Source organism: Arachis hypogaea, chromosome 6 (assembly GCF_003086295.3).
Source record: "Arachis hypogaea cultivar Tifrunner chromosome 6, arahy.Tifrunner.gnm2.J5K5, whole genome shotgun sequence".
NCBI lineage: Eukaryota > Viridiplantae > Streptophyta > Magnoliopsida > Fabales > Fabaceae > Arachis > Arachis hypogaea.
In genome coordinates, this window is record NC_092041.1 from 114,523,993 (window position 1) to 114,536,851 (window position 12,859).

The 12,859-nt window shown below is 33.6% G+C and overlaps 1 protein-coding gene, 1 long non-coding RNA gene and 1 pseudogene across 3 annotated transcripts; 1 reads left to right on the forward strand and 2 right to left on the reverse strand.

Annotated features, from left to right (window-relative positions):
• Positions 1 to 494: 494 nt before the first annotated feature.
• On the forward strand, positions 495 to 1,406 carry LOC140173530 (uncharacterized). Its single transcript, XR_011862708.1, has 2 exons — positions 495 to 652; positions 882 to 1,406. It is a non-coding gene; the product is annotated as an uncharacterized lncRNA (long non-coding RNA).
• Positions 1,407 to 2,917: 1,511 nt separating this feature from the next.
• Positions 2,918 to 8,735, reverse strand: LOC112755943 (carbon catabolite repressor protein 4 homolog 2). 2 transcript variants are annotated; one of them, XM_025804294.3, is made up of 12 exons: positions 7,901 to 8,735; positions 5,825 to 6,569; positions 5,605 to 5,691; positions 5,441 to 5,524; positions 5,279 to 5,365; positions 5,094 to 5,180; positions 4,411 to 4,464; positions 4,233 to 4,324; positions 4,008 to 4,122; positions 3,695 to 3,839; positions 3,453 to 3,609; positions 2,918 to 3,128 (listed from the first exon to the last, which is right to left on the reverse strand). In XM_025804294.3, the coding sequence occupies exons 1-11, from the start codon at positions 8,056 to 8,058 to the stop codon at positions 3,461 to 3,463; spliced, it is 1,803 nt and encodes a 600-aa protein (XP_025660079.1). In that variant the 5' UTR covers positions 8,059 to 8,735; the 3' UTR covers positions 2,918 to 3,128; positions 3,453 to 3,460. The 2 variants fall into 2 exon arrangements, with proteins under 2 accessions (XP_025660079.1, XP_025660080.1); XM_025804295.2 differs by having other exon boundaries at positions 2,918 to 3,123; positions 7,901 to 8,514.
• Positions 8,736 to 10,363: 1,628 nt separating this feature from the next.
• The window catches only part of LOC112755944 (carbon catabolite repressor protein 4 homolog 1-like), an 8,338-nt pseudogene continuing 5,842 nt past the window's right edge, over positions 10,364 to 12,859 (reverse strand).

Consider the following 12,859-nt stretch of genomic DNA (forward strand, 5'->3'; position numbering starts at 1 on the left):
AGTTCATAAGTATTTCAATTCAGTTTTATTAGTTATTTGCATCTTTTTGTAAGGTGAGTATGAAAATGGATTAATATTATTATTGATAGATGATTTTAGTTCATCTAAATAATTGTCTTATTTTTCTGTGTGTTTCTTCTTGCTACTGATGTAAATCAAAAGGATTTGCATATATATTTTCTTCTCTTATTTTTCATGTTTTGTTTTGCACCATGCCAACAAATCCAATCAGAAAAAAAAAAAGTTCTACTTCTTAAAAAAGGGTTCTGCTTCAAATTGGATGGAAATATTACCATACGTATCATATCGACTATTAAACATATATATTGGTCACTATGGGAAATATGCTAATGTGTTTCCAAAAAAAAAAAGTATGTTTAAGAATAAGACAATAAGTCATTAATATGACAAGAAAATATTTAATTTCTATAAATAATATCCCATGCAAAATAATTTCATTAAATAAGAATGATACCCGGTCTTGAATACCATTTAGGAAAAGAAATAAACCACCACTCGCTCAAGTTAATTTTTGAGGGGAAATTATATATAATTGCTATCTTCCCTTCCACTTCTCTATCATCATTCATCATCTCAACCCAAGTATTTCTTTTTGGTCGCTCTTGCTCCAACTATGTATCCCGCATGTATGGTAAGTGATCTATAAACATTCAAATATTTAGTTTAATTTCTTTTATCTTGCTATTGGTCTCTCAATTTCTTTTTCTTCTATTTGATGCTAATAACTAGTTATTGTTTGATCTTGTAAGCTGCAAATTGAATTGTTGGAATAGTGTTACCTAGACAATGTAGAATTCACACTCCATTTAATGGGTGGGGTTCCAATAACATTTCTTGTGACAAATAATATTGTATTGTAGATGAGTCAAGGTTACTGTTGCCATGAGGGTTCATATCCTTACCCGTCATGTTATTGTGAACATCAGCAACACTATATAATCGACAACAACAATAACTATGTGGAAAGAAACCCTTACCCTTTTGACGGTTCATGTTTTGATGCAAGATTAAGGAGGCCTTATTATCCCTATTATTACCATAATTCTCGAAATTATGGTATTCAGGGAAGAGTGGATCCTTATGCAAGCTATGGAACACACTACTTTGAGTCTCCACTTTTGGCGTACTCTCAACCATTGCCACCACCACACAAGCATCCATTTCATGATCTAGAATCCATGTGCACAATTATGTGATCTTAGCTAGTTAGAAGCATCATTGAGTCGAGAATTTTTTTTTTTTTGGGTGGGCTTAGAAACATTTTTTAGTTTAATGTTAACGTATCTTATCTTATCATATCATATTTTATGAGGTGGTGATGCGATATCACTTCCATTTGGAAGTCTGTAATCTAATTTATTGAAATCTTTTGTTCCTTTTTGGTGATACCACATACAACTTTACGGGGAATTATGTATCTGATATAAAAGAAAGTAAAAACTCAGGTGAAGTCGACTTCACGTGAAGTTGATACCTGAGAGTCGTCAGATGAAAATTTAGTCAAATCATTTAACGGCTTTCAGGTATCAACTTCATGTGAAGTCGACTGCACCTGAGTTTCCACCATAAAAGAATATTTTCAAATTGTCATTCTGTTTGTGCAAGTTTTGCCATATGAATGATGAGACATCTCGTTCATCTTTCACGGAATAAACTTTTTGTGCTTCACTCGGTGATTTCATCCATTTATTTAAAATTAAAAAATACAAAACAGAAAACAATATATAATACATATATATCTTGGAGAAGAAATTAATTCCCATAATGAAATAACAATTTTTGTTTTTGGTAAACTATCAGGGCCAGGGCCCAGAAAAGAGGACAAAATTCAAAAGAAGTAAAATTCTGCCCAAAAATTGAACTCTTTTCACAAACATCCAAAACACTTATGATATTCGTGAGGTACACTTTTAACTCCCCCAACCGCACGTCATGTTTTATCTTGTTAACCATAATGGGCAAATTAATGTCTTCTCTTTCATTGTTGGATAGTAAGCCCTTAAATGATGCACCTACCATAACCAATAGTACCTTATGAAAGAGAAGACATTGTGGCATAAAAAAATAATTTTTTAATAAAATAACTAAAAGATGACATTTTAATCCTTTAAAAATGATTCTGATTTTACAAAAAACATCATTTCATCACATTTGACAAGCAACTCAAGTATGTATTTAATTTTGATGTCTCAGTATAAAATCGTTTTACACGTACATTCAATCATATGACTTGACATTAGAAAAAATAACTACTTTTTACATTAACCGTGTAACTAATCATCCCAGAGACCAAATATAATTACACAATCAATATATCAAAATTAAACTCATTTATATATTTGGTCTACCTTTTATTGAAACATTTAGAAATTTAATTAGAAAATACATTAAAAAACAATAAAATTCAACCTCTAGACCCTTTTTCAACACACACAAAAAGTGACAAAAACAAATTCACATAGATAACAAAATCTCCTTTTTTAAATAGACTTATAAAATATCACGTTAAAATCTAGTCACTAGAGTTCTTTCAAATGTCTTTATATTTAGTGCATTTTATCAAACTAAAATTATCTTTAGAAAATCAAATGTCATTTTGTCAAAAATTAGATCTTTTGGAAACCAAAATGATAATTTACCCTTTCAGTTCAGTCCCCATGCCCATTTCAAACTTGTCAGTACAATTAGCCACGCACTTGATTAGCAAAACAACAGTTTTGAAGACATACGTAATATAATGCTGCATTATTAGCAGATATTTAAACCATAAACTCGGCAGTTAGTTGATGTGAAGGACTTAAAAGTGATTAGTTAATTGCTAGATCTATTAAGCCATTGGAGAATATAAGAAAGCTATAACTTTATAAAGAAAGAAAAAGGAAGGTAAAGGAGGAAATTCGTAAAAGGGGATAATAATAATAATAATAATTACTTTTTTTTTTATGAAACAAAGGTGACATAATACAAAGCAGATCATTGCAAGGAACCCCACATGGGAGATACCTGGGAAAAAGACAAAGGCCATGATCTACCACTCTTACAATATCTTGTCAACTAAATACTTGATTCTTTCAACCTTTTTGTTTAAGTGTATCTCTGGATCTGACCTACACAAATTGAGATCCATGATCAATTAAGAAAACCCTCAACATAACATGGCTCAAAGACATAAGATGGGGAAAATCCTTCATCACATGCAAAATTCTGCTTTGCTTTTGCAATTTGAACATATATTTATTTGTTTATATCTTTATGAAATTTTTATGGCATCAGTTCACATATATATTTAAGTATCTTATGATACACATTACAAAATTGATACACCATAATGCACAATATGACAATTATGCTTTAAATTAGGAAAGATAAAAACACAGGAAGGAAGGGAAGTAAGAAGAATGAATTATCAAGGGAATGAGGAGTAATAGTACCTTATGAGTCAACGCCTAGATCTATTCTTGCAGCAGCGGAACTCAGCTAAGAGAGCTATATGATCCGAGGACCATTCTGGAGAAGGAAGTGCGGTATCTTTCCTCAAACTCTCCTCATCCAATAGCTCCAATAGTGACTCCACAACCAATGAATCCGCTGAAAAGAAAACAAAAATGATAATGCGTCACAATAAGAAACCATGATGTTAGGTTTATAAATCATATACCGCAAGAAAGCTTACCTGTATAAAATATATAATCTAGAGAGCCAATAAAATCTCTAGTGACATTTGTGAATAAAGGTTCATTTGTTGTGCTGTCAAGTCTACGTTTATGCTGTTCATAACCAAGACCCATTGTCCTTGCAAAGGATGAATATGCACTGACCTGAAATTCAAAGTAAGATGAGTCAGGAAGAAAAAACAGGGCGGAATTTATAGAACCAACGTGAGAGACCATACTACTTCATAGGTTCTGTACCTAACAACAAAGAAAAAACCAACAAAATAAAAAGAATTACATTATGGATTGTACTTGAATGAATGAATACATTACCAGTGGCAACTGGTGAACCAACTTGCTGTGAGGGCGCAAAATATTAAGTGGGTCAACGGCTAAATCGGGATGTGAAGGATCTACCTTCCCCATTGCAAGAAGTGCATGGGGAGCACTACAACAAAGTATGAATACAACTTAGAAACAAATTACACATAATGATAAAAAAATTCCCTTGTGGAGCAAAAATGCATTGAAATTAAGCATAAAGAGAGGGAATCCAACCTTCCTGGAACTGAGTTGAAGTCTCCACAAACCAACATTGGAATGTCTGCACTAGCAGCTATTTTCTCCAATCCTTTTAACAGTGTATGCACCTAACGGAGGGAGGAAGAAAATTTTTAACCATTACACTCATCATAAACACAATGTAAAACATGAACGTTTGAAGGGAATGCCTTACCTGCCAGAGCTTGACATCCTTTAAATCTTGCTGCACATTTACATGAGTATTTGCCTAGCATCCATAAGAAATTATATTTTAGCAATAGCAATTATTTTGATAAAAATTGTATTTTGAATTCAAACCTAAGCAAGAAAAGTAAGGCAGACAATACCATCTCTTTCTTAAAGGAATAATAATTCACCCTTAAACAAAATTCATTTAAAAGAGAATCAACAAAATTTTGAAGCCAAACATTTATGCCAGTCTTTCAATGAGACTAGAGTTTATTTAGAGAAAAAAAGTAAACACCTCAGCATCTGCCTAATCCACAGTTCTTGAACCAGCCTAAAAGGTAAAAACACATAGCTAAGAAAATAGGCCATCAAAAATCAAAGTGGAAGCTGATTGAGAAAGGAAACATGCTTAAATGAAACAAACAAATTTCCAACACATATTACCATCCTTAATAATAATGGAATACTAAGAAGAAAATCAAGTGGAAAAAGCTGCTTCAGAAGGAGCATGCTTAAAAGACACAAACATGCCTAACATATATTGGGATGACCACTCTGACTAAAATGGAATATTAAGAAGAATAATTCCACAGAGCAGATTCTAGATGCATCAAGGACCAAAAGGGAAGAGACAACCACCTAAGTGATCAAGGAACATGAATAAATCAAAAAATAGAAAAAACATACCACACATAGAAGCTGCCTTTTTCCTGGATTATCAACAGGTTGATTGTTAACCTTTGCCTCTAGAACAACTATTAGTGCAACATTATCCTAAAAGACAAAATGGAAACTCGGTAAGCATCATTTCTATGAGATACTATTACTATCTTCGGCATACAAAAGGTGACAAGTTATGTTCAACAAGTCACCTTAACAAGCCGATTCAAGGCAGTTTTCCTCTGGGTGGTGGGGATCATGGCATCTGTTAATGACTGTGCAGCCTTATTAAATTCAACCTGTGTGCATATATCACTGAGTTGAGTATAAAATTATTGGAAACACTACAAAGTACACATAAAATAATCCCTAACCTCATATTTCTTCACATGTGAAAATCTGTCTCTACGAAAAAATGTTGCACAACCATCAATTTTATTGTTGCTATCATTGTATACCTGCAAGTTCACAAAGCATAATTAAACATTCGAAACGAATTTAAAAATTCTGTCAAAACAAACTAAAACACGGCAACCACCTCATTTGTTTTTCTCTTGTAAAGACCATAATAGCCATGTTTATCCAGTTCTGGGGAAAAAAATTCCTCATAATGGTCACTTTGAACCTGCAACAGTACAATAAAACAAATAGTACTTTATTCAAAACAATTTTTAAAAAAATAAAATTAGAAATAAATTTAGAAAAACAGATGTCATTAAAGATCAGTATAGATAACAGCCAAAAGCAGATGAACATACCTCCTGCAGACAAATAATATCTGCACGGTAACCAACTATTTCTCGTAACAAATTTTGCCGGCGATATGGCCACGAAAGAGCCCATGAAGGGCAATAATTGTAAAGATCGCTTGAGGCATATGCATCAGATAATATGTTATATGATAGAACTGTAAAAGATCCTGAAGATGTTATACGCCCATCAGCATCTAAATGCCCCATCGGATCAACAGGTATCATTCGTCGTGGGCTAGGTGAAGGAGCAGGAATGACACGGGACGTTAGTAGAGTGCTAGCATGCCCCACAGGAAGTTTTGTCTCTGCATCAACTACAACACACTCAAACTTCAGGACATGACCAATGTCATCGGCAGTAGGGGTGTATGTCTTAGAGCGTCCAACTTCAAACCACGTTTCACCACCGCTTCGCTGTGTAACTGCTGCCGGATACAATGGTGCAGATCCATTTGTCAAGCTAGCACTTGATGCAGAGGCAGATAAGCTAGTATTTGATGATCCAGAGCCAGAATTATTAAAACGCCCAAATAACTCCTCCTCTTCATTTCCATTTTCATTGATTGCACTTGCAGCACGGTCATGTAAGACACGATGATGTTGCCATGCATCTGAAAAACACTTTGATGTGCAATGGTAACTCTTGGCAACAGGTATTTTGGCCTTAACACAACCTAGACACTGCAGGGTGGCTTGCTCTGATGGGTGTATGCTACAAACAGCAACCTTTTTATCACTTTGTACATGATACCTGCCATAAGAAATGTCGAAATGATCATGTCAAAAAACAGAGCAACTATTTGGAGAATCACCTTTGTAAAAAAACTATGTATAGAAGAATACTATTAAGACGTAGAGATTACTTTTGGTGATAAACAAAGTGACACCATAAACATTCTTGCAAATCATAAATTAAAAGAACACTTAACATTTTTCTTGCATTTGAGGCAACAGTAAACAGCTCCCCATTGTAAAAACTGAAAGTGATGGTCACATTCTCCTTAAAAAATGCATTTTGCATGCCAATTTTCCACAAAAATTAACACTAAACTAGATTTGTTTAAGAAATAACTAAACATCAGCACAAACTATCAAAGAAATCATTTGCAATACCTAACATAAAATTTGGTATTTATGTTGAGCTTTTCATTACATCTAGAACCTATATGCTATATTTACTAGTAAATGAACTCGTTAAAATACCTTTAAGTGACTAACATAAACATATGCACTTAAAATCTCAAACATCACAATGATACACTGGAAGACAAATCCACAGTCCTGTATTAGAGATTATGAAACAAAATCTAAATGTAGTGATTTGTTGAGAACATATCACAATGTAACAAAGTTGAAGTCCCAGGTTCCCTATATATCTATATAATTTTGTGCAGGCCAATACTGTCTAGAGGACTAGCTGACAAGGGCATAGATGCAAATACCCAAGGAGCCATATATGACTACATCATGCAGTACAGGAATGGCGTAGCAATATCAGAACAAATTCTTTGGACAGCCAGACAGGCATCTGTGAGCACCACAGCACAATCATAAAAATTTCTTTTGATACTGCACCCAATTCTCTAAGCACTACATACTTCAGTCAATTCATATTGTGCTGAACAGGTTTTGTACTACTATTATTATTTCTGTTTCTTAACTTTTGTTTAAAATGAAAACAACAATACTTACATGAAGATATAATAAAAAAGAAGCAAAAATGATATCAACTAATGGTGAAACCAAACAATATGAAATCCCGCTTAATAAGAGTAATCCGACTGCTTTCTACATAAAATGAACTTTCAATTCATATTATCAGAAAAGAATACACAATATATGAAACAAGCCAAGACCTAGGAGCAAACACTATCTCCAGATAACCAAAGTAAACAAGCAGATAAAGTAATCCTCCGACACGCACAATGAAGCTCAAATACCCACATTACACATGTATACGCAACTACCCCCAAAGTCATCAAAAGCAAAGGCAATTCAAATAGCACCCAGAAAAGGTCAAATTTTTGTAGAAAAGGAAGAGGGGGGAGGGGAAGAAGCTGCAAATAGGGGCAGTGCACTAACCACTTGTAACGCAAGAAATGGCCATCTAAGGGATTGGTCTCGGAAACATCATCCGTGGTAACGGTCTTGTCTGGGCGGCGGAGGAGCACGTAAGGCGTGAGCTCACATCCTACAATGGGAATATCGGAAGGGAGGTGCACTCGCAGCACGCTCAGCATGCTTCACTCTTTGACCCTATCAACACCAATGTTCTTCTTCTTCTCCTGCTGCTACTGTTGCTGCTTCTGACGCTACCGCCCGTAACTGTATCTGTAACTGTAACTGTAATACGACGTTTGCAGGGGCAGATACCTGACGGATCCGCCATTTACATGGCTCGAGTACCCGCCAGCCTTGACGGAGGCCCAATCCGAAGAAACCCTAGGCGGAAAATTAGGAGATCTTACGAGAATAGGAGATTGGAGAGGGGAATCGATGAGGGGAGAGAGAAAGTGTGGGTTTTAGAGAGAGAAAGAGAAGAGAGATCGAAGATTAGGGTTTTACTGAGGGAGGATGTGGAGGGAACAGTGGAAGTAATCGCAAAATGGGTTCGAGTTTGTGTCTTGTCGAGTTGTCTTCTGCCTTTGGGGGGAAACACTTAGACAAGAGAGAGAAACTGAGAAAGATACCATTATTCTTTTTTATATCAAAAAATAGGAAATATATATTATCACTTTTTAATTAATAACCTTATTTTCTTGCCATGTATTGTTTCCAAATCATTATTATTAATGATAAAAAATTTCTTATATTATCATGAAGAATAAAATAATAAGAATGAAAAATAATTTTAAAAAATAATAATATCAAAGTTAGAAAGAAAAATATTTTTTTTTTTGAAAACAAAAATGTACACAAAATAGTGTCTTCTATCTTCTCTCCTTTGTTAGTTGTTATTAATATGCGTGTATTGATATTTTTTTTCAATACACATTTTTTATTTTTATAAAAATAAAAATAGTTATATAATTTTAAAATTAAATATCATTACGAATTTAATTTTGATACATTATTAGTGTAAAAAATTTTATACGTGCATCCAATTATATAATATTATATCAGTAAAAATAACTACTTTTCACATTGACGTAAATGATCATAAAAAACATATAATTACACAACTGTATAAAACATTTTATATTATCAGTGCATTAAATTAAACTCTATTATTACATGTTAAAAATTATGAAAGGATTAGTTGCCATTTTTAAATTTTAACTAATATTTCAACTAATAATGTTCTAAGGAGCAAAATTTATGTGTTTGTAAATATCCCTTATCAAGAGTAAGGTATATCGCGCACCAAACGATATCAATCATCCACGTTAGTATCACTAATCATGAGTGGGGATAGAACATTGGTACTTATAAAATGAATATTGTTACTCCCATCTTACTATCATACCATCATTACAATCTTCACTGCTTACTTAACGAGTGTTTAATATCACTATCTGAAAGTGATCAAAGATTAACAGTTGTAATAATTACCAGAAGAAACAGGTCAATATAAAATTAACTACAATACTATTACGTTCGTTTTCTTTATTCCTTTTCAACGAGCAGTTAATGTTACAGGGGACATGCACTACAAGCCGATAGAAATAAAGTGCAAAAGAGTTTCAGAGTTGAACTAGAAGAACCCCCTCCTTCACTTGGTGGAATTTTTAACCAGTGCAATAATTATATTCACACGTCGTTGATGGTATCATGAGGTTCATTCCGACTTCGTTAGTTCGTTCATCATCAGAGTATCTTTGAAATATCGTCTATACTTTATTGGATCTTTGGCCATTAATACATGAGCAATAATAGTAGTAATCTCTTTACAATTATACTATGGCACAAACTTTAATTTTCAATACTCAAGTACCTATGTACAACTTGAAATAACTTGCATAAAATCAAATTAACTAAATAGTAATACGATAAAAGTTTAACACAATTATATATTTATATGCTGCCAAGTGAGCAGAAGAAATTGACTTTTGTACTTAATATCCATAATCTCAACAAAATATAATAAAAATAGAAGAGAGAGCTTTGTGTCTACATGACAATGCATTATCAACTGTCAATTTATAACTCTTTACATTAACAATGGACAGAAATTAAATAATAGAAATGCATCATTACAGTTACATCATTCTAATTTAAGAAAATGCTGATGATATTCTTGCAAATAATTTGTATTTGCTATCTACCAGAAATTATGAGGTAGAGCCGAAAACCTACTATTCCATTAATTATGCCCATGCTAGGCAACTCACCTCGTATGTGACAAAATTCACAAACTTAAATCAATACGCCATCCTAAACTAGTAAACTTTCAGGTTAGCAAATGAGATAAACAGTTTTCAAGATATATTATAATTTAATGGAGACAGATATCTATAAGCCCTGGACTCAGCACTCAGCTGTCACTTGATCAGAAGGACTTCAAGAATGGAAAGATTGATTAGTTAGTTGAGTTTTAGATGTATAAAGCCCGTGGGAAAATAAGAAAGCTTTCACTTTATAAAAAATATATATATTAGGGAAGAGGAGGGTGAAGTAAGCAAATCAGTAAAAGGGATGATAAATTTTCTATGAAACAAAGGTAGCATGATACAAAGCAGATCATTGCAAGGACCCCACATGGGAGATACCTGGGAAAAAAGACAAAGGCCATGATCTACCACTCTTACAATATCTTGTCAACTAAATGCTTGATTCTTTCAACCTTTTTGTTTACGTATATCCGGATCCGACCTACAAAATTGAGAGCCATCACCACAAAAAAAGTAGTAAAGCATAAAGACATAAAAAGGACCAAAACTCTACCCAATGTGGTAGTGGAACAAAACGATCAAAGACAAGAACGATTCAATGTGGGAATGGAAACAAGACACATCAAGGACGAGTACAGACACAATAAGATTGTAAAAATCATCAGTGAAACAGTCAAATCCTGGAGAAAAAAATATCAATGGCATATAAGATAGGGGAAATCCTTCATCACACCAAGAGATTACTCCAGCTGATAAAAGTCCTTCAACTTTTAAAGAGACTCAAACAAAACTGGTACATACCTATTGGGCTCAGTGTTCATATTTAACAAGAGGAGAAAACTTAAGAGATTGCCAGTCATTAAGGGTCTATCTATGTGGGAATTATGATAAAATGGAAGGAGAAGTTTTAGGTCTATGTCCCCTACTTAGCACGTCTCTCAACATCTAACAAAATTATTATTTTTAAAAAATTATGAATAAAATAAAATATATACACCAACACAAATCAAAACATAAGAGGGTGTAAAGGACAATTCATTTATCAAGGGAATAAGGAGTGATATTAGTAAATAGTACCTTATGAGTCAGCGCCTAGATCTATTTTTGCAGCAGCGGAACTCAGCTAACAGAGCTATATGATCTGAGGACCATTCGGGTGAAGGAAGAGCTGTATCCTTCCTCAAACTTTCCTCGTCCAATAGCTCCAACAACGACTCCACAACCAAGGAATCCGCTGAAAAAACAAATGATGTTACTTCACAAGCAAGAAACCAGGATGTTAGATTTATTAGTAAGATAATATGCAAGATAGCTTACCTGTGTAGAATATGTAATCTAGAGATCCAATAAAATCTCTAGTGACATTGGTGAATAAAGGTTCATTTGTTGTGCTGTCCAATCTCCGTCTATGCTGCTCATACCCAACACCAATTGTTCTTGCAAAAGATGAATATGCACTGACTAAAACAGAAAGGATGCAACCCAAAAAGTTAAAGTTAATAAGAAAAGTTGACAAGGAAATACAGAATTAAAGCGAGAGAGATTATATATAACTTCAAATATACTTGAACGAATGCATTACCAGTGGCAATTGGTGAACCAACTTGGTACGAGGGTGCAATATAGTAAGTGGGTCAACAGCTAAATCAGGATGTGAAGGATCTACCTTTCCCATTGCAAGAAGAGAATGAGGAGCACTGCAGCAAAGTCAGAATAGCCCTTAGGAAAAAAATTACTGACACCGATAAAATGGCCCTTGAAGAACTTTATTGAACATTAAATGTAAAGGGAAGGAACCAAACCTTCCTGGAACTGAGTTAAAGTCTCCACAAACCACATTGGAATGTCTGCACTGGCAGCGATTTTCTCCAATCCTTTTAAAAGTGTATGCACCTAAAAGAGAGGAAGAAATTATTAAAGATTGAGTTCGAAGTACACACTGTTTCCTATTCAATATGAACAAGTCAAAGCAATTACTAACCTGCCAGAGTTTGACATCCTTTAAACCGTCATGCACATTGACATGTGTATTTGCCTGAACTCCACAAATAAAACTAAGATTTAGTAATAGCTATTAGATATTAGTTAAAAGAAATGAAGTTGAACATAAACCAACAGTAGTAAAGGTAGGGAAGGGGGAGGAAAAGCATATCTTTAATAAAGATAAATCCAGATAGTGATTTCAATAAAAAAATTGAAACAAGACAATTATGTTGGTCATTTTTATATGAGGTTTCAGAGTTAATTCACGGGGAAAGAAAAAAACACTAACACTACTGCGTCTACTGATGACAGACATCGTTTGGCTCACCAATCTTGTAAATTTAATAACCCAATATGTTGAAAATATCCAAGAACCATCTTGTTTGGCCAAGAAGGATACTATACTAACCTCTTATTGTTAAAAATTTAGGTGAAATAAAACAGACTTATATAAGAATTCAAACACTCAACTAGGTACATGTTACAATTTATTTATTCAAATTTTTCGCAAACCGAGTAAACAAACATAAGTATGATTAAGAAGAGGCCTTAAACATATATCAGGAATGATTAGCCTTAATAATAACTGATACTAGAACAAAAAAATGTCCATAGAGAAAATTCAAAAACAGCCCAATCATCAATTAAATATTGTGCAAGGATACACAGAAAATATGGAAAAGATCGAAATAAGAAGAATTCCATGCACAATTTGTTGTAATATTGG